The 19,922-nt window shown below is 63.3% G+C and overlaps 1 protein-coding gene across 1 annotated transcript in view; it reads right to left on the bottom strand.

Moving 5' to 3' along the window:
- The window catches only part of ttn.1 (titin, tandem duplicate 1), a 98,949-nt gene that overhangs the window by 43,907 nt on the left and 35,120 nt on the right, over positions 1-19,922 (bottom strand). Inside the window, 47 exon segments of the mRNA XM_077727515.1 lie at positions 69-371; positions 450-1,040; positions 1,129-1,425; positions 1,502-1,699; positions 2,100-2,204; positions 2,291-2,598; positions 2,694-2,976; positions 3,130-3,417; positions 3,514-3,804; positions 3,954-4,241; positions 4,317-4,622; positions 4,716-5,018; positions 5,115-5,417; positions 5,487-5,774; positions 5,962-6,261; positions 6,382-6,684; positions 6,769-7,068; positions 7,144-7,419; positions 7,508-7,751; positions 7,802-7,956; positions 8,066-8,371; positions 8,457-8,741; positions 8,842-9,162; positions 9,270-12,233; positions 12,320-12,613; positions 12,841-13,140; positions 13,203-13,487; positions 13,568-13,876; positions 13,951-14,253; positions 14,408-14,519; positions 14,580-14,767; positions 14,846-15,127; positions 15,210-15,512; positions 15,605-15,907; positions 16,034-16,315; positions 16,405-16,555; positions 16,632-16,780; positions 16,854-17,168; positions 17,253-17,552; positions 17,714-18,010; positions 18,107-18,258; positions 18,322-18,487; positions 18,555-18,702; positions 18,852-19,003; positions 19,108-19,237; positions 19,317-19,498; positions 19,567-19,872. Coding sequence (XP_077583641.1) covers positions 69-371; positions 450-1,040; positions 1,129-1,425; positions 1,502-1,699; positions 2,100-2,204; positions 2,291-2,598; positions 2,694-2,976; positions 3,130-3,417; positions 3,514-3,804; positions 3,954-4,241; positions 4,317-4,622; positions 4,716-5,018; positions 5,115-5,417; positions 5,487-5,774; positions 5,962-6,261; positions 6,382-6,684; positions 6,769-7,068; positions 7,144-7,419; positions 7,508-7,751; positions 7,802-7,956; positions 8,066-8,371; positions 8,457-8,741; positions 8,842-9,162; positions 9,270-12,233; positions 12,320-12,613; positions 12,841-13,140; positions 13,203-13,487; positions 13,568-13,876; positions 13,951-14,253; positions 14,408-14,519; positions 14,580-14,767; positions 14,846-15,127; positions 15,210-15,512; positions 15,605-15,907; positions 16,034-16,315; positions 16,405-16,555; positions 16,632-16,780; positions 16,854-17,168; positions 17,253-17,552; positions 17,714-18,010; positions 18,107-18,258; positions 18,322-18,487; positions 18,555-18,702; positions 18,852-19,003; positions 19,108-19,237; positions 19,317-19,498; positions 19,567-19,872 — 15,015 coding nt within the window.

Here is a 19,922-nt window from a genome sequence, read left to right as displayed (position 1 = left end):
GACGGCGCGGACATTTTTCCATGTGGCATTTTGCCCGGCCGGCCGGGCGGGCCTCGGTTACGACTCACAGGTGGCGACGACGGTGGTGACCGGTAGCGAGGGCTCGCCGGGCTCCCCGTAGCCGGCTTTGTTCTCGGCCGAGACGCGGAACTCGTACTGCGAGCCTTCGGTCAGGCCGGTCACGGCGTAGCTCAGCTCGGTCAGGGACTTCTTGGAGGCCCTGAGCCACCTGCTGCCCTTCTTCTCCTTCTTCTCCACGGCGTAGCCGAGGATGTCGCCGCCGCCGTCGTCGGCCGGCCTCCTCCACGTCAGCGTCACCGAGTGTCCGTCCACCTCTAGGATCTCGGGCTTGGACGGCGGGCCGGGAGGACCTGGGGAAAGGAGCGCCTCGGCTTTCAGTGACACGCCGGGGCCGGATACGTGCGGGCGGTAACCCGAGCGCCACTCACCAAACCTATCCACCATCTTGACGGGCCGGGAGTGAGCCGCCTCGCCGGCGCCGTACTGGTTGACGGCCGACACTCGGAAGATGTACTCGTTGTCCTGGATGAGTTTGGTGGCCACGTAGTGGCAGTCCGGCACCTCCTCCTCCAGAATGGTCCAGAGGAGGCGGGCGGTTTCCCGCTTCTCCAGCTTGTAGTGCTTGATGGGCGAGCCGCCGTCCTCGGGGGACGGCGCCCAGCCGAGGGTGACCTTCTCGGAGGAGACGCCGGCGCAGTGGATGGGGCCGGGGGCGGCGGGGACGTCTAAAACTTTCACCTTGACCGTTTCCTCCTTGACGCCGAAGGGGTTGCTGGCCGTGATGACGTAATCCCCAGAGTCCTTCCTGGAGGCGTATTTGACGGAGAGGGTGGACGAGGTGGCCGTCTGCTGGATGTGGACCACTTCGGAGGGCTTCAAGTCCTTTCCTCCCTTGGACCAGCGCGAGGTCGCCGGCGGCTTGCCCAGAATGCCGGTGGCCGTGATCACCGCCGTTTCGCCGGCTCTGACCGTCACCCCGGCCTCCCTCACCTGAGCGTCGATGAGGATGGTGGGGGCGGCTTTGGACGGGAAGGGAAAAAGGGGAAAAGGGGGTCACCATTCGCCGTCCGGAGAGGGCCGGTCGGCCGGCCGGCCAGTCCGACTCACCGTATTCGTCCACGCAGACGATGGTATCCGTCTGCTCGGACGGCGGACTGAGGGCTCCGGCGGCGTTCTTGGCCCGGATTCGGAATTCGTATTTGCAGCCCTCTTGGAGTTGGGTGACGGTGTAGGCCGGCTCCACCACGTTGCCGCTGTTGCTCTTCACCCAGATCTTGGAAGGAAGGTCCCGCCTCTCCACAATGTAGCCCGTCAGCCTGTGGCCGCCGTCAAACTGCGGCTCCGCCCACTGGAGGGTCACCGCGCTTCTGGTGACGCTAACGGCTTGGGGTTTGCCCGGAGCGTCTGGACACACACACACGGGCGACGCGTTTAGCCGGAAGGACAAAAGCGCCAGTTTAGGCCGACTGGGCTCACTCACCGATGGGATCCAGGGCCACGGCGGGCTCGGTGGGCGGACTGGGTCTGCCGATGCCGGCCAAGTTGATGGCCGTGACCCTGAATTCGTACTCCAGGCCCTCGGTCAGCCCCGTGGCCTTGTGTTCCTTCATTCTCAGGGCGGTGGGACTGGAGCGCTTCCATAACATGCTGTTCCTCTCCTTGAACTCCACGTGATACCCTGTGCGACCAGTTGAAACGTGTCAGAGAGTCAGACGGGCGACGTGCGGCGCGGCCGGGGGCCGCCGCTCGGAAAAGGCAACCGGTGCGGCCCGCGGCGTGGCCCTGGGCAAATACTCGCGAGGTGATCTGTGGCATTACTCGTGTACAGTCAGCGTACGGTATGTTTAGCATTTTTCAGATGACTCGGTTAAAACAAACAACTGCCAAGCCTACCGAGGCAACCCACGCGGCGCAATGCGACAGTCCCGCCATTAAATGGCATTTAGACGTCACGTTGTGGGTACCCACGCAGGACTAGATTTTCCACCTATCAAGGCAAATAGCAACGGAGGGGCTGCCAAAAGAAAGGAGCGCCACTAGGCCGCAAGCCGGCCCAAATTCTGCCGGTGGAACGCTACCTGTTATGGGTGAGCCGCCGGTCTTCCTGGGGTCGGACCAGGCCAGGTAGGCCGAGTCGTGACGCATGCTCACGACCTGCGGCGGAGGCGGGGCGTCGGGTACGTCTGGAGGAAGAAAAAAACACAGAGAGGCTCTCAGGCGCCGGCCCGGAGAGTCAAGTTCGGGGGAGCCGAGGGAAAGAAGAACTCACCGAAGGGATGTTTGGCCACCACGGGCTCCGATTTGAGTCCCTCGCCCACGCCGTACTTGTTCTCGGCGCAGACGCGGAAGACGTATTCCGTGCCCTCGTGGAGAGCCGTCACCCTGAAGGCATTCTTGTCCACCGCCGAGGAGACGGTCACCCACATGTTGGTGACCGAGTCGCGCTTTTCCAGGATGTAATTGGTGATCTCCGAGCCCCCGTCGTCTTTGGGGGCGGCCCACTTCAGCGTGGCTCCGTCGGCCGTCACGTCCTTGAACTTGACCGGTCCCACGGGGATGCCGGGCTTACCCACCACCCTGCAAGAAAGACAGACCGTGGTCAGCGAATGGCCAGCGCAAGGCCAGCGCACAGGCGTGGCGGAAAAGAGGAGGAGTTTCCTCCGACCCGTTACCTGATAAAGACGGTGGACTCCTTGCTGCCGGCGCTATTCCTCAGGGCGACGGTGTACTTGGAGGCGTCGCTCCTCTGGCAATCCCTGATCAGAAGCGTGGTGTTGACCGCCGAGGATTCGGCGCAAACGCGGCCGCCGTCGCTCAAGTCTTCCTCCTCGCCCTTCTTCCAGGACACCTTGGGGGTGGGTTTCCCCGCAATGGGAATTTTCAGGCGCACCGTGCTGCCCTCTTTGGCCACGTAACACATGTCGGGAAGCTCCCGCAGGTCGCAGGTGGGAGGAACTGGGAAAGACGGACAGGCGCTCTTTCAAAGTCATGTCGTCCAACGGCAGACAGAGGACGGGCAAAAGGACAACCGGTCGGAGGCAAAAGATTTGGGATGGCCGCTAAAGTGGCGTCATTCCAAGTTAAAGCGGAGCGCACCCCGGTCCTTACCCAGTTGGTCTTTGGCAACTACCACCAGCTCCCTGACGGGACCCTCGCCCATGTCGTTGAGCGCTTTGACCCTGTATTTGTACTCTCGGTCCTCCACCAGATCTTTGGCGCTGTACTGCATGTTCTTGGACCTCATCAGCTCCTTGTACTTGTCCTGGCCATTGAGGACCTCCAGCACGTAGCAGACGATGCGGCTGCCGCCGTCGCTCAGGGGTTTTTTCCAGCCCAGAGTACAGGCGTGCTTGGAAAGCAGCAAGCTTTTCAAGTCCACCACGGGACCGGGTTCCTCTGTGGGGAGCCGAGGGGAAAAAAGAAAAGGCTCGGTGAGCCGACGGAGGGGCTTCCACCTCGGAGGCGAGAGCCCCGCCCGAATAGAGCACCCACCGGACGCTCTGACGGAGTCGGGCGTCTCGCAGGTCTCGCCGGCGCCCAGCTGGTTGACGGCGGACACTCGGAAAGAGTAAGAGCGCCCGGCCGTCAAGTCGGACACCTTCAGGGAGGTCTCGGTGCAGCTGTTGGAAACGGTGGACCAGGCCTTCCGCTCCGTATCGCGCCTCTCCACGATATAGTGGGTGACTTGGTGGCCCCCGTCCAGCAGAGGGGCATCCCAGTAGATGGAGGCGCTGTCTTTGGTGCTTTCTTTCACCCCCAGGTTGGTCGGTGGCCCGGGAGTGTCTGGGGAAATACAATGGAAGGAATAGAAGGGAGAGAGGGAATTAGGAGGCGACGTCATTCGTGGAGCCGAGCTCTCTCTCTCCCAGAGGCACCGGAGCGCAGTTTCAACCTGGGCCGCCCAACGCCAGAAGCGGAAAGGCGGTCCTTACCCAAAACCTTGACGGCCACGGTGTACATCTTCATGCCGGCCGCGCTCTCCAGGTTGAGAACGTATTTGCCGGCGTCGTATCGGTTGACGTTCTCCACGCAGACGCTGCTCTCCGTTTTGCCCGACTTGATGAGCACGCCCTGGCGCTCTTTGATGTTGCTGTTCATCTTGGCCCAGGTCACTCTGGGGGCGGGGCGACCCTTGATCCTGGCGTGAAGCTTCATGGTGGCGCCGGCTCGCAGCTCCAGACCTTCCTTCAGTTCGGCGCTCAGCTCTGCCTCCGGGAGTACTGCAACCAGTCCCAGAGGTCAGAATCCCCTGAAAGCGGCCCGCCCCACCCCGCGTTAAGACCGCGACCACTCACCTATGATATCCGCTGCCACGTGCTCGCCGGGAACCTCGGCGGGCTCGCCGAAGCCCACCCTGTTGACGGCGGTGATCCGGAAGCGGTAGGTGGCCTTGTGCGTGAGGTTTTGCACCGTGTAATTGGTGTCCTGCAAGTTCCTGGGAACGTTGCAACGGATCCAGTCCGCCGCGTCCGTCCTTTTGCACTCCACCAGGTAGCCCAAGACGGCGCTTCCGCCGTCGTTGGCCGGTGCCTTCCAGCCGAGGTCCACGGTGCAGTGGGTGGTGTCGGTCACCCGCGGGTTCGACACCGGGCCCGGGGGAGCTGCGTGCGCCGGGGCATTTAGGAAGGACAGTTAAGAAGGAGAAGCCGAGAGAGAGAGAGAGAGAAAAAATGCCTCTGGCGGGGGAAACTCACTGATTGGGTTTTGCGCGGTGGCCGCCTCCGAGGCCTCGCTGGCTTTGCCGGGTCCCGCCACGTTGAGCGCCGTGACTCTGAACTGGTATTCCACTCCCTCGCTGAGGCCGGTGGCCTCCAGACTCCTGTCGGTGAGGGGCTTCCTGTTCATCTTGGTCCACTTCATTTCCTTGCTCTCCTTCTTCTCCAGCAAGTAACCCAGGAGGGGCGACTTTCCGTCATCGCCGGGCTCCTTCCAGCTCACCGTCATGGCGTCCTTGGTGACGTTGGTGATCACGGGGGCCTGGCACGGGCCGGGGACGGCTGAGACGGACAAAAAAAAACACCTCGCCTTGAGACCCCGGCCGGCCAGCCCACTCGGAGTGTGCGGCGGCGCCGCCACCAAAAGCTCAAACTCACTGAACGGGTTCTTGGCCACCACGGGGGCGGTGAGGAGACCGTCGCCGACGCCCCAGGTGTTCTCGGCGCGGATTCGGAACTGGTACTCGTGGCCCTCCATCAGCTTTTCCACCTGGAAGTGCAGTTTGTCGCCCTTGATCTTTGAGGAGATCTGTGCCCAGTTGGCTCGACTGGTCTCGCGCTTGTCCAAGATGTAGTTGGTGACGGGGGCCCCGCCGTCCTTGGGCGGGGGCTCCCAGGACAACTTCAGGCCGTTGGCCGACACCTCCAGGTACCGGGCTCCGGCGGGCGCGGCGGGCACGTCTGCAAAAAGGGACGTCCGTTAAGGGCCGTCGGCCAGGCAGGGGCCAAGTGGCGGCGGCGAGCGCTCACCCAAAACGGTGAGCTGGATGTCGGCGCTTTTGGAGCCGCTGGCGTTCTCCGCCAATACGCTGTAGACTCCGCTGTGCTCCCTGGTGACCGAGGTCATCTCCAGTTGAAAGTGGTGTCTCTGCTGGCTGACCAGCTGACCTTGGGCCGACCGGAGGCTATGGTCGCCACGCTTCCACGTGACCTTGGGCATGGGTTTCCCGTGGACCTCGGCCTCCAAGAGAACCAAAGTCCCGGCCTTCACCTTCAAACCCTTCTGCATCCGGATGTTTAATTCCACCCGTGGAGGAACTGCAAAGACATTATGGAGGCTGTGACTCGGGCGAGCCCCTAACCCGGACGTTAAAAGTTCCGTCGCGGTTGGTGCAAAGGGTCCCCGAGACATTATTGAGGCTATCCCCCGGGCTATCCCCCGGGCTATCCCCCGGGCTATCCCCCGGGCGAGCCCCTAACCCGGACGTCGGTCGGTCCCGCTCACCGTTTTCGGCACAGACCAGGATGTCCTCGGTGGGCTCCGAAGGTCTGCTGACGTTGACGGCCGTCTTGGCCACCACTCTGAAGCGGTAGCGCAGGTCTCGCTCCAGAGCCGTCACGGTGTACTCCTCCCTGGGGACGTTCTGGCAAAGGGTGTTGCAGCGCACCCAGGCGTCCCCGGGCAGTCGGAGGGCCTCCACGTAGTAGCCGACGATTTTGCTCCCCCCGTCGTTTTTGGGACGTCCCCAGACCAGGGTGACCGAGTTCTGGGTCATATCCAGGACTTCGGGTTTGCCGGGCGTATCTGCGTGACGGGCGCTCGGGTGAGTGGCCCGACGTCACGGGGCGGCCCTTCAATCTCCTCCCACTCGTATGTATGACGGTAAGAGCATTTGAATTCCCCAGAGCACGACGAGTGACCCACCTATGGGCGTTCTGGCGGTGACAAAGTCGGTCTTCTGGCTGGGCTTTCCCTGACCCGCCCGATTGATGGCGGACACCCTGAAGGTGTAGTCCAGGCCCTCGATCAGGCCGGCGCAGGGGTACTCGGTGGTGCGCACCACCGTGTCGTTGGCCTTCACCCAAAGCAGACTGTTTCTCTCTTTGCGCTCAATGTAGTAGCCGGTGATGGGGCTCCCGCCGTCGCTGGGGGGCTTGTCCCAGGCCACGAACATGCAGTCCTTGTTGGTCATGGTGACGTGGCAGTCCAGAGGTTCTCCGGGAACATCTGCGGGCCGGGCGGAGCGGGCAGAGGCGCAGGCGTTGGAACCCGGCGGCAAAGCTCCGCGTCCGCGGGTTGACGGAATCTCACCAAAGGGGAACTTGGCCACCATCCTCTCGGACTGCACGGGGTCCGACACGCCGTAGCGGTTCTCGGCGCGGACGCGGAAGGCGTACTCCTTGCCGGGAACCAGTTTGCCCAGCCTGCAGCCGGTCTTGGGGCAGGTGGACACGGCGTTGACCCAGTCGCCTCGGCCCACGTCGCATTTCTCCACCACGTAATTGGTGATCTTGCTGCCCCCGTCCTCCGAGGGCGGGCTCCAGGACAGGGAGCAGGCGTCCGAGTCGATGTCGCCGATTTCCACGGGACCCTGGGGAGGTCCGGGGAGATCTAGAAAAAAAAAGTGCGTGTCAAAGCAGCTGCCTTGGCCAAGGTTCGAGTGACTAAGCGAGGAACCACTCCCACCTCTGATGATAATCTTCAGAGGCTGCGCCACCTTCGCCAAAGTGTTTTGGGCCACCAGGCTGTAGTCTCCGCTGTCCTTCCTGGAGACGTCCTTGACGATGAGGACGCACAAATTGCCAGACTGGTGCACGGCCAGACGGCTGGAAGAAACCAGCGGCACGTCGCCGCACATCCAGGTGCAGCCGGGAGAAGGTTTTCCGGAGACCACCGCCTCCACCCTGAGTTTGGCGCCAGCTCGTTCGCTGACCGTGTCCGGCATGATGATTTTTGGCTCCACTGAGGGGGAGGAGGGAGCCCCGCTAAGTAAGGCAATGGCGGGCCACGGCGACGACAGCCACCTTTTTTCCAGACGCCATGTACTCACTCATCTGCTCCCTGATCTCCACGGGCTGCCGGCTCTCGGTGAAGGGGCCGAGGCCCAGCGCGTTCTTGGCGGCCACTCGGAACCTGTAGCGCTTGCCCTCTTTCAGGCCGCCGATGCCGACGCTCAAGCCCTTGACGGTGGTGTAGGTGTTCCAGGCCTCCCTCTCGGGCTCCTCCTTCAAGAGCACGGGCGCCGCCGGAGCGCCTTCCCCTCCTTCCTCCTGCCGAGGGGACCAAGCCACTTGCTTAGGGCGCCGGCAATTTCTTGGCTCGTCCGCGGTAAAGAGGGACAGACCTGTGGCGGGGGCGGTGGTGGCTTGACCTCCACGTATTCGATCACGTAACCCTCAATCTTGGCCCCCCCGTCGCGCGCCGGCTTCACCCAGCCTACGGTGGCGCTGTTCTTTGTGATCTCCAAAATGTCAATCTTTTCGCAAGGATCGGGTTTACCTGCCAGACACGAGCATTGACATTGACATCGACATTGACATCGACATCGGCATCGACATCGACATCGACAAGCACTTCCAAAGCCAGACGCACGTGTCGTCCTACTTACTGATGGGATCCGAGGCCAAATAGGAAGTGGGGGACACCCTGGGAACTCCCGGGCCGTACTCATTGACGGCGGTGACTCGGAAGTAGTACTCGGTGCCCGGCGCCAGTCCGCCCACCTCCGTCGGAATCTTGTCCGTGGGCACTTCCGCCTTTACCGTGGCCCAAGTCTTGCGGTCGATCTGCCGCTTCTCCACCGTATAGTGAGCGATCTGGCTGCCGCCGTCCACCTCCGGAGGGCTCCAAGACAGCACGGCCGAAGTCTGTTTGATGTCCGAGGCTTCCAGATTGCCCACGGGTCCCGGGGTGTCTGTTCCGGGCGGAGGGTAAGAGGGGAGTCGGACGCGGAGGGGAGGGCGCGCCGGCGGCCCCTATGGGAGCGGGGCGGGACCTACCCAGGACCTTGACGTTGACGAACACTGCCTTTTCGCCGGCGGGGCTTTGGAGCGTCAGGCAGTACTTGCCCGAGTCGTAGCGGGTGCTATCGGGAATGAGCAGGAAGGTCATGGTGTCCACGATGTCCACGTGTCCCTTCCTGACCACGTTGTCGACACCCATCCTGCGCCAGGTGACTTTGGGAGGCGGTCTGCCTCGGACGGTGGCGCACAGTCGGATGGGACAGCCGGCTCTCACCGTCAGGCCCTGCTTTAAATTGGCATCCAAGTCGATCTCTGGTGCCTCTGTAAAAGAAAGAAAAAAGATCATTCATAGCAAAAGATCCATTGAGAGAAAAGCTTCGGAAAGCCAGCTTCCGTAAAGTCTGGGCCTCCCGGTACTCACCCAGGATTTCCTTGGGGTTGACGGGCGCCTCCAGGTCACAGGGCGGGCTCATGCCCACCTGGTTCTGAGCGGACACTCGGAAGTGGTACGAGAGGGCGTGGTCCAGACTGCTGACGGTGAACTGGCACAAGACCAGCTGGGCGGCCACGTTGCAGCGTTTCCACGCCTCCTCCCCTTTCTTGCCGCCTTCCTTGGCCCTCATCTCCACCACGTAGCCGATGATGGGCGCTCCGCCGTCGGACGCCGGCTTGGTCCAGCCCAGCGTCACGGTGGACTTGGTGCTGTCCAGGACCTTCATGTTCGTCGGGGGTGCGGGAGGCTCTGCCAGAAGATAAGGAAATGGCAACAAAAAAACAAGAAAACCGAGTGACGAAACAGCAAAGCTGAGCGTGGCAAAGCAAAACCCTCGGAGCAAAATGGACACGTACCGACGGCGTCCCTGGCCGTGACGGCACGCGAGGGTTTGCTGGCGGCTCCCGCGCCGATTTCGTTGACGGCCCTCACCCTGTACTGGTATTGGTGCAGGGGGAGCAGTCCGCCGACGGCCAGGCGGGTGCCGGGGGTGGGCTCCTTGTTGACGGCGGCCCACCTGACGGCGTGCTCCTCTTTCTTTTCCAAGAGGTAACCGGCGACGGGCTTGCCGCCGTCGTCCCGGGGTTCCGACCACCGCACGCTCATCTCCTCCTTGGCGATGTCGGCCACCTCCGGCGCCTCGGGGGCGCCCGGCACGGCGAACTCCGTCCCGGCCGTGACGGGCGGGCTCTCCGCGGCGGGGCCGGGCCCCATCTTGTTCTCGGCGCGAACTCGGAAGACGTAGCGGTTGCCCTCGATCAGACGGGTCACGTTGGCCGCGTTGCCGACGACGGCGTTGGAGTGGACCGACCACACGCCCCTCTTGGCGTCGCACTTTTCCACGATGTAGTTGTAGATGTCGCAGCCGCCGTCGTCCTCGGGGACGTCCCAGGCCAGGCGGCAGCGGTCCACGGAGACGCCGGAGACCTCCAGGTGGCGGACCGGGCCGGGTCGGTCCCACACGTTGACGGTGGCGTGCGCCGAGCTGCTTCCCGCCGCGTTGGTGGCGCTGAGCACGTATTTGCCGCTGTCCCCGCGGCGGGCGGAGGTGAGCAGCAGCTTGGAGAAGTCGGCGCCGCTCTCCATCTGGAGGGCGGGGCCCCTCTTCAGCTCGTCGTGGCCCTTGGTCCACTTGACCTGGGGCTGGGGCTTGCCCAGGACCAGGGCCCGGATGGCGATGGAGTCGCCGGCCTTCACCACCAGGGTGGCGTCCAGTTGGATCTTGACGTCCGGTGGGAGCAGCTGCTCCTTCACCAGGACTTGGGGCGTGGTCACCCAATTGCTTTGGCCGCCCTCATTTTTGCTCTGAACTCTGAAGTGGTAGACTTGGTTTTCCACACAGCGGTCGGCCATGAAGTAGGTCTCCTTGACGGCCCCCTTGTGGACTCGCTCCCACTCCTCGGCCTGGACGGGCTTCTTCTCCACGTGGTAGGCCAGGTTGCGGCTGCCCCCGTCGTAGTCGGGCTTCTTCCACCTGAGGAAGCAGAAGGTCTTGCCTATCTCCGAGACGTGGAAGTCCAGGGGTTCCCCGGGCTTCTCCACGGGGTCCGCGGCCAAGACGGCCACCTTGGTCTCGGCGGGCGGCCCCGGCCCCATCTTGTTCTGGGCCCGCACGCGGAAGAAGTACTCGCAAGCCTCGGAGAGGGGGGCCTTGATCAGGCGCTTGCCGCAGTCGTCGGAAACCAGCGTCCAGCCTCTCTGGCTGGGCTGACGGCACTCGATGACGTACTGGGTGATCTCCGTGCCGCCGTTGTCTTCCGGGTTCTCCCAGGAGACCATGCAGGAGTTCTTGGTGACGTAGGCCACCTTGACGTTCTGACAGGGCCCCGGAGCGTCCAGCACGTTGAGGAGGACGGTGGCCTGCGCCTGCCCGCTGCTGTTCTTGGCGACGATGGAGTATTTGCCGTAGTCGGAGCGCTGCGCCTGCTCGATGAGCAGCTCGCACAGGGGATGGCGTCGGTTGAGCGCCGTGCGCCTGTCCCGGCCCAGGGCCCTGGCGTCCTTGGTCCAGGTGATCTCGGGGTGGGGTCTGCCCTTGACCCTGGCCGTCAGAGCCACCGCTTGGCCGGCCCTGACGGTGAGCGAGTCGCGGCAGGAGACGTCCACCAGCACCTCCGGGGGCACCAGAATGTCCTTGGCCAAGATGGTCTGGCTCAGCTCCCGCGCTTCGCTCTCGCCCACCAGGTTGGCGGCCCGGATGCGGACCCTGTACTCGGCGCCCTCCGCCAGTCCCTGCACGCGGTGGGCGCACATCTTGATCAGGTCCTTGTTGATTCTGTCCCACTGGGCCGAGCCCGACTTTTGAATCTCCACCACGTAGCCCAGGACGGGACTGCCGCCGTCTCGGCTTGGTTTGATCCAGCAGACGTCGGCGAACGACTTGCTCCAGTCCTTGACCTGGGGATTGAGCGGGGGTCCCGGCCGGGTCAGGGGCCGGGCCGCCTTGACGGGGTCGGAGGCCGGGGACGGCTCGCCGACGCCGGCCACGTTCTCGGCGAAGACCCTGAACTCGTAGCCGTTGCCTTCGAACAGGCCCGAAACTCGGTACCTGAGGTCCAGCACGGGGGTCTTATTGACGCGGATCCACTTGCCCGTCATCTCCCGCCGTTCCACCACGTAGCCGCTGATGGGACTGCCCCCGTCGTGGTCGGGCGGGGACCACTCCACCGTCACGGCGTTCTCCGTGACGTCGGCGCACGCGGGGAATCCCGGCGGTCCGGGAGGGTCGAACATGTGCTTGGCGATGGTGGGGGGGCTCTCCAGCCCGGCGCCCATCCCGATCTTGTTCTCGGCCCGGATGCGCACGACGTACTCGCGGCCTTTTTCCAGGCGCGACACCTTGGCCTTGGTGGCCATCCCGCCGGAGCTGACCACGGACCAGGGCTCCCAGGGTTTCTTCACGTCCTTCTTCTCCACCACGTAGTTGGTGACGGGCGTCCCGCCGTCGTCCTTGGGGGGCCTCCATTGGATCATCATGTGATCGGGGGTCACCTCCGAGATGTTGATGGGTCCCAGGGGCGGCCCCGGCAGATCCAGCACCGTGACGTGTAGCGCCACCGTCCTGCTGCCGGCGGGGTTGCAGACGGTGAGGCTGTACTCCCCCGTGTCGCCTCGCGCGCACTCCGGGACGGTGAGGACGGTGCCGTCGCCGCGGGATTGGACGTGGTAGTGGTCTCCGGACGTAATTTCCTTGCCGTCCGTCGTCCACTTGGCGGTGGGGGCGGGGATACCCTTCATGGTGGCCGGCAGGACAATTTGGCTACCCGCCTTGACCACCAGACCTTCGATGAGCTTCACGTCCACTTCGATGGCGGGCGGTACTGAAAGGGAGCAAAAGGGGGGGGGGGGGGGGTTAGAACCATCGACGAGGGCGGCCTGCCCAACCTTTTCCAGCGGGGGGCCTCACCCGTCTTTTCCCGGCAGGTGACGGGAACGCTGGTGTCGGGACGACTCAGGCCGATGGCGTTCTGAGCCATGGCCCGGAAGCGATAGGTCTTGCCCTCCGACAGACCGGTGACGTGCGCGCCGTTGCCCTGGACGGTCTTGAAGGGCGTCCAGTCGCTCTGACTCTCTTCCTGGTACTCCATGACGAAACCGGTGATCTGGCTTCCTCCCGTGCGATCGGGCCACTCCCACGCCAACCAGACCTCCGTCTTGTCGGCGTCGGTGTGGTGCAAGTTCTTGGGGGGGCCGGGTGGATCTGAAGAGCGGAAGCGGTTAGCCCGGAGCCACGCGCGGCCGTCAAAAGAGCCGCGGGCCCCGCTCTAAAACCTTTGATAACATTGTCTTGGGGCCGCCACGCCATAGCCCATCGTTCTAAAGCGGGGTCGGCCAAGTCCGCTCCCGGAGAGCCCCCGTGGCGCGTGGATCATCGGCTCTCCGGCAGCGGACTTGGCCAAAGTGGAGCGGGCGTGACGCGTTACTCACAGAGAGGATCGATGGCCTTGACGGGCGTCTTGGAGACCACGTAGTCGCTTCTGCCAAACTGGTTCTCCGCCGCCACCCGGAAGAGGTACTGGATTCCTTCCATCAGATACGTGGCCATCAAGGTGCGCTTTTTATTGGCCGCCGAGACGGGGATCCACTGCTCGGCGGCCACGTCCTTCTTCTCCACCACGTAATGGGAGACCACCGCCCCGCCGTTGTCCTCCGGAGCCTTCCAAGTCAGGTAGGCCGACTCGCCGGTCACCTCGGAGACCGCCAAGTCTCTCGGGGGCGTGGGTTTGTCTACGGGGGACACGGGAAGTCACGGGCCCGGACTCAAAGTCGGGGGCGGAGAAAAGACTCACCCAGAACCAGGACGGCCACCGTGGCCCATTTCTTGCCGGCCGCGTTCTCCGCCGTCAGCGTGTAGTCGCCCGAGTCGGCCCGGACGCACTTGGGGATAAAGACTTTGGTGGCGCCGGCCGGCGTGACGCCCACGGTCAGGTGTTGGGGCACGTCGCCGTCGTCCTTCTTCCAGCTGACGGCGGGGGCGGGCACGCCCCTGACCACGGCGCTCAAGGTGATGTCGGTGCCCAGCATGGCCAGGTGCTGGCGCGCCATGTTGGCGTCCAGCAGCAACTCGGGCGCCTCTGCCAAAGGCAAGCGGGAGGGGATCAGGAGCGTGCCCCGCCCGAGGCCAATCACGGTTGCGCGGAGAGACCCGTCCTACCCAATCGGTCGTGGACCTTGACCGTCTCCTTGACGTGAGCCGGGTCGGACTTGCCGGCGGCGTTGACGGTGTAGATGCGGAAGGCGTACTCCTGGCCGTCGGCCAGCCCCGTCACCACGTAGCCCAGGTCGGGGCACTGCTCGGGGCGCTGGTTGGCCTGAATCCAGTCGATGGAACCGGGCTTCTGGTACTCCACCAGGTAGCCCAATATGCGTCCTTTGCCGTCGTGTCGGGGCATCCGCCAGCGCAGACTGACAGAGTCTCTGGTCTTGTCGTAGGCCTCCGGAGTCACCGGGGGACTGGGTCTCACTGGAGTGGACGTGCAAATCAGACGTTTGGCGCTTGGACGTTGCCGAGAGGGTCGGGGCGGTGGCGGGACTTACCGACGGGATCTTTGGCAAGGATGGGCTTGGAGGGGACGCTGGGGTCGCCGGTTCCCAGCTCGTTTTCGGCCGTCACGCGGAACTCGTACTCGCAGCCCTCCACCAGGTCCTGGACTCGGAACTGGGTGGCGGGGTACAAGACTTCCCTGGTGGCTCTGGACCACCTCTTGGCGGCGGGCTCCTTCTTCTCCAGGATGTAATTGGTGATGGGCTTTCCTCCGTCACGGGGCCGGTTCCAGAGCACCAGCGCGTTGCCGGCGTAGACCTCCCGGACACTTGGCATTTCGGGGGCCTCTGGAACTCCTGCGGGGAAAAAAAAGGCTTTCTCGTTGAAACAAACGGTCACAGAGCTGACGGCTCACGCTATCCTTTTGGCGTACGAAGGGGGGGGGGGGGGGGTTATTTGTTTTGTCACGGCGAGGGCTTTTGAGCCAGGGGGCTGGTGTGAAGAACTCACTGTAGAGGTCTTTGGCTCTCATCCCCTCAGACTCCAGTGGGTCGCTGATACCATACATGTTCTCGGCAGAGATTCTCATGACGTACTCCCGGCCTTCTGTCAGTTTGGGGATCTAAAACAAAAATCCCTTTGAGTTCAGAGTCCACGTGCACAAGCCACTGAGTGCACCCACTTTGCAGGTGGTCTTGGTGTTTGCCGAGGTGACGGTGTTCCAAATTTCTCGATTTGCGTCTCTCTTCTCGATGATGTAGTTGGAGATGTCGACACCGCCGCTGTCCAGGGGAGCTTTCCAAGAGATGATCACGTGATCCCTGTGCACCTCGTCAAAGACCACCGGACCCACGGGAGGAGATGGACGGTCTGGGTGGACGGAAACCTGTTACAAGGACGCCGGCTTTGCGTGACAACCGCCACCCCCAAGGTTCGTTGGCTCCTCACCGACAACGGTGACGTTGCAGACTCCCTTCCTGGAACCCGTGCTGTTCTCCAGCAGCACGACGTAGCGACCGCTGTGCGAGCGCTGCGCTTTCATCACGCCCAGCGACATGGCGTTGAGCGTCTTTTTGAACACCACGTGTTTGTCCGCCTTCAGCTCCTCGTCGTCCCGATGCCAGGCGATGGAGGGGGAGGGCTTGCCGCCGTAGCGTCCCTGCAGCAGGAAGCTCTCGCCCACGCGGACCACCAGTTTGTCGCGGAAGTCCAGCTCCATGGTTGGCGGCTCTGCAAGGCAAGAGACGGTGCGGTGGTTGGCCAGTTTGCCCACTTTCTCCACCGTCGGCCCCCCCGGCGGCACGGCACTCACCCAGTTCGTCCCTGCAGGTGACGGGTTTGGAACAGAAGGAGGGCTTTCCCGTCCCGACTTGGTTGGCGGCGCTGACGCGGAACTCGTAGGTGTCTCCCTCCCGCAGTCCGTCCAAAGTGTACTTCCTCTCCATCAGCTTGTCCTTGGTCAATCGCGTGAACTTGTCTTTGCCGATCATGCGGGCCTCCAGGACGTACATGACGATCTCGGCGCCTCCGTCAAACTTGGGCGCTTTCCACGTGACCCGGATCGAATCTCTGGTGACCTTGTTCACCTCCAGCTCTTCGGGTCGCTCCGGCACATCTGGAAGGGGCGGGGTGGACCGTTATTTGGGGCGGGGTGGACCGTTATTTAGGGCCGTCGCCCCCTGACGTCACGAGGCGGACGTCGCTTACTCAAGGGATCCCTGACCACCAGCTCGGCCGCCGTTTCCACAAAGGGTCCCAGGCCTATGGCGTTCTGGGCGGCCACCCGGAAGAAGTAGGCCTTGCCCGAGATGAGGCCGGTGGCCACGGCGTTCTGTCTGCTGGCGGTGAAGGCCAGCGAAGTCCAGGCCTTCCGTTCCGCCTCGCGCTTCTGGATCACGTAGTTGCCGATGGGAGAGCCGCCGTCGTTCTCCGGGAAGTACCAGTTGATCTTGCAGCTATCGTTGCTCAGGTTCTCCGCCAGCATGGGGATGCCCACGGGCCCGGGAACATCTACGATGGGACGGGACGGAGTTTAGGCCAACGGCAAAGGAAGGAAGCTTTTAAAGGAGCCGTGGGACAGAGTTTAGGCCGACGAAACTAAAGTCTCGAGGACTCCATGCCGTCACTCGGTCTCACCCAGAACTTCCACCGTGACGTTTTTCTTCTTCTCCCCGGCGGCGTTGTTGGCGCTCACGGTGTAGACGCCCAGATGCCTTCTGGCGCAAGGTTTGATGACCAAAGACGAGCTGATGGCCGTGGTCTCCACCTTGGCTTCGGGGGGGAGTGGCGCGCCGTCCCTGCTCCAGGTGACCTGCGGCGCCGGCTGACCCGACACGTAACAGATGATCCGGATCACCCCGCCGGCGTGGACCACCGTCCGTTCCTTGACCGAAGCATCCAAATCCACCTCCGGGGCAACTGTTGGGAAAAGTCAGGTGGAGTTCAAAGACGGAAGGATAAAAGACGCCCGGCCGGCCAAATATCCGGCCTTTCCACCGAAAACTCACCGCTTCTGTCGTTGACCTCCAGCACCTCGGGCACTTCGCCCGGTTCGCTCAGACCGGCCAGGTTGAAGGCCGTGACCCTGAACCCGTAGCGACCGCCGGCCTTCAGACCGGCCACCACCAATCGGGTGCCTCGGACTTCGCTCTCCTTGGCCTGGAACACGACGGGAGGCACCTTTGTCCGAGAGTCGCGGAAGGGACGGCCCGCCCCGCGAGCCGATGAGACGTACCTTGACCCAGGCCTCGGTGCCCTCCTCCTTGTACTCCACCCAGTAGCCCATGATGTTGGAGCCTCCGTCCTTGAGCGGCGGGATCCATTCCAGATCCACCGTCGACCGGGTCCAGTCGGAAACCTTCGGGGTCGGGGGGGAGGGCGGGGCTGGGGGAGAGAGACGGCCAAGAGGGTCAAGCCAAATGAGAGGCTCCCCTCCGTGGGGCCGGCCGGCGCTCACAGATGGGGTCCCTGGCAAAGACGGGATCGCTGGGGACGCTGGGAAGTCCGGGTCCGGCGGCGTTGAGCGCCGTGACCCTGAAGAGGTACTCGGAGCCCTCCACCAGTCCGCCCACGCAGAGGGACTCCCCCAGCCCCGTGGGGCGGATGGGGTCGCGGGTGACACGGACCCATCGTTTCCCGGTGGTCTCCTTGCGCTCCAACCAGAAGCCGCCGACGGCCGAGCCGCCGTCGTCCTCGGGCTCGTCCCAGTGTACCGTCATGGAGTCCAGTGTTATGCCGGACACGGTGGGTTTCTCGCACTGGCCGGGAACAGCTGTTTGGGGGGGGGGGGGGGGGGGGTATATGGCGTTACCGTCGACCGTTTTCCCTGTCATTTGGGTTTCCCAGTAACACTTACTGTAGCGATTCTTGGCCACCTCGGGCTGGCTGTCTAGCGGCTCGCCCACTCCGTACTTGTTCTGGGCCATGACGCGGAAAACATACTGGTGGCCCTCCATCAGGTTCTCCACCGTCCAGGAACGCTCTTTGGGTTCGCTGGTGACGGGCACCCAGGTCTTCCTGTTGGCCACGCGCCTCCAGATGACATAATTGGTGACTTTGGAGCCGCCGTCATCCTTGGGAGGCAGCCAGGAGAGCGTGATCCTCTCCGGGCCCACCTCCTCAAACTTGATGGGAGCGGAAGGAGGACCGGGACGACCTGCGGAGGGCCGCACGCAAAAGACAAAAAAGAAGCTCGGTCAAAACCACCCGCGGCTCCCGCTCTCGCGTCTCCTCTTTGCCGCACAAAAGACAAAAAAGAAGCTCGGTCAAAACCACCCGCGGCTCCCGTTCTCGCGTCTCCTCTTTGCCGGATCTTACCGAGCACGTTGAGCCTCATTTCCTTGGACGCTCGCCCCGAGGCGTTGGAGGCCACCAGGGTGTAGAGGCCCGTGTCGGGACGTTTGCCCTGCCTTATGGAGAGGGTGCAGCCGTCCTCGGACACCGTCTTGTTGACGTGCTCGTCGTAGCACACCTCCGCCTTCTGCTCCGACTCGTGGGGGGGCGCCTTGTACCAGGTGAGCGTGGGGAAGGGCCAGCCGCGTACCCCGGCCACCAGGTGGATGTCGTGGCCCTGTTCCACTTCCATGAACTCCTTCAGCTCGACGGAAGGAGCGCCTGAGGGGTGGCGGGACATTGACGTTAGAATTGGCGCGTTCCGGCAATTTTTGGGGGGGAGGAGGAGGAGGAGGAGCTCTCCCCGGCCGTCCTTACAGGTTTGTTCCCGAATGAGAAGGGGCCCGGCGGTGGTAGAGGGCCGGCTGGCTCCCGCCCGGTTGTAGGCCAGCACCCGGAACTCGTACTCGTCTCCCTCGTTCAGGTCCTCCACGTGGAAGACGGTGTCGTCCACGTCTCTGCGGTTGCACCTGCCGTGCACAATGACGCCGTCAGATGGCGTCCCCCCCGGGGCTTTTCGGATGGACGTTCACCTCCTCCACGACTCTTTCTGCGCCTCGTTGGCTTCCCAGCAGAGGAGGTCCACGCTGTAGTGAGTGACGGGCGATCCGCCGTCATTTTTGGGGGCCTTCCAGCTCAGTTTCACCGTGCCTCTCTTCACAGAGTCGATTTTCAGCCTGGTGGGTGGGTCGGGAGGATCTGAAAGGCCGGAGAGACACGCGCGTTGGTAAATCGCCCCGTCGACGCGGCGGGGGCTCGGACGTACGGATGGGATCCGTGGCCCTGGTTCCCTCGGGGGTCTCGGCGCAGGGTCCGAAACCGAAGCGGTTCTCGGCACGGACGCGGAAGAGGTATTCTTGGCCCTCGATCAGATCTGGGACCACCAGCGCTTGCGCGCCGCAGGACTGATTGACCTGAGGGAAGGGGTGGAGGGGAAGGAAGAGGTTGAGGGACGCTCACTGGGTTCCGTGTGCTGCCTTCCCGTCTTCTTTTGGCAGACGAGATTGGGCAACACGGTTTTACACGGCGAAAGAGACGATGGAAAAAGAGACAGCGGCTTGACCTTTGTCCAGGCTTTTCCCGTCACCGTCTTCTTCTCAATGAAGTAGCTCTTCACCCTCTCGCCCCCGTCGCTCTCCGGAGGCTTCCAGGAGAGTCGGCAAGTGCTCCTGGTCACGTCGCTCACCTTCAGGTCTCGGGGAGCTCCCGGGAGGTCTACGGTGCCATATAGTACAACAAATGACATTTGGCCACGTCATCTAGCGGCCTCTGGTGGCAGAAAAGTAGAGCGTGCGCCCGGAGCCACCCGTACTACGCACCCAGGACGTTGAGCCGCACTTTGACCACTTTGTGTCCGGCGGGGCTCTCCGCGCTGATGATGTAGCGTCCGGCGTGGTTCATTTTGCTCTCGGGAATGATGACAACCGAGGTTGTGTCGGTGGACTCGATCTGCAGTAAGGAGGGTTTTTAAAAAAAAATAAAAAATCAACATTTTTAAAAAGCCAAATCGGCGCCGGTGTCATTTTACCTGGGCGTCAACGGGGAGCGTGTGAAGGTCATTTTTCTTTTGGCACTCCGCCTTTCCCTCAAACGTCCAGGTGACTTTGGGCACGGGGCGTCCGGCGATGCTGGCGGGGATCCGGACGGCGCTTCCGGCCATGCAGTTGAGCAACTCGTGCGCGTTGACGTCCAGAGACACTGTGGGTTCCACTGGGAAGGAGCAGGGGAGGTTTTTAGACAGCGCTGGCTAAAAGATCAGCCATCTCCTTCCTTCTCACCCAGGATGTCCTGAACCAGGATGTCGGCCGTCCTGGCGGGCTCCGAATTGCCCGCGCCATTCACGGCGTAGATCCGGAAGCTGCACTTCTTGCCCTCCTTCAGGTCCGGCACGGTTATCTCCGGCGAGGTGAGGAGCTTGTCGCCGGGATTCACCCTCCTCCAATCCGGGGAGCCCTCTTGGTGGACCTCCACCACGTAACCCTTGACGGGGCTGCCGCCGTCCCTGTCTGGCGGACTCCAGGCGAGTGTGATGCTGTTCTTGGTCTTGTCCTTGACCTGGGGCGATCCGGGAGCGCCGGGGGGACCTGGCAGAGAAGGAAACGAGGCCAAGTCAAGGCGTGGAGCAAAAGGACGC

This window comes from Stigmatopora nigra, chromosome 11 (assembly GCF_051989575.1).
Source record: "Stigmatopora nigra isolate UIUO_SnigA chromosome 11, RoL_Snig_1.1, whole genome shotgun sequence".
Taxonomy (NCBI): Eukaryota; Metazoa; Chordata; class Actinopteri; order Syngnathiformes; family Syngnathidae; genus Stigmatopora; species Stigmatopora nigra.
Note: the sequence above shows the minus strand (reverse complement) of the source record. Positions and strands in the feature narration are given on the sequence as shown.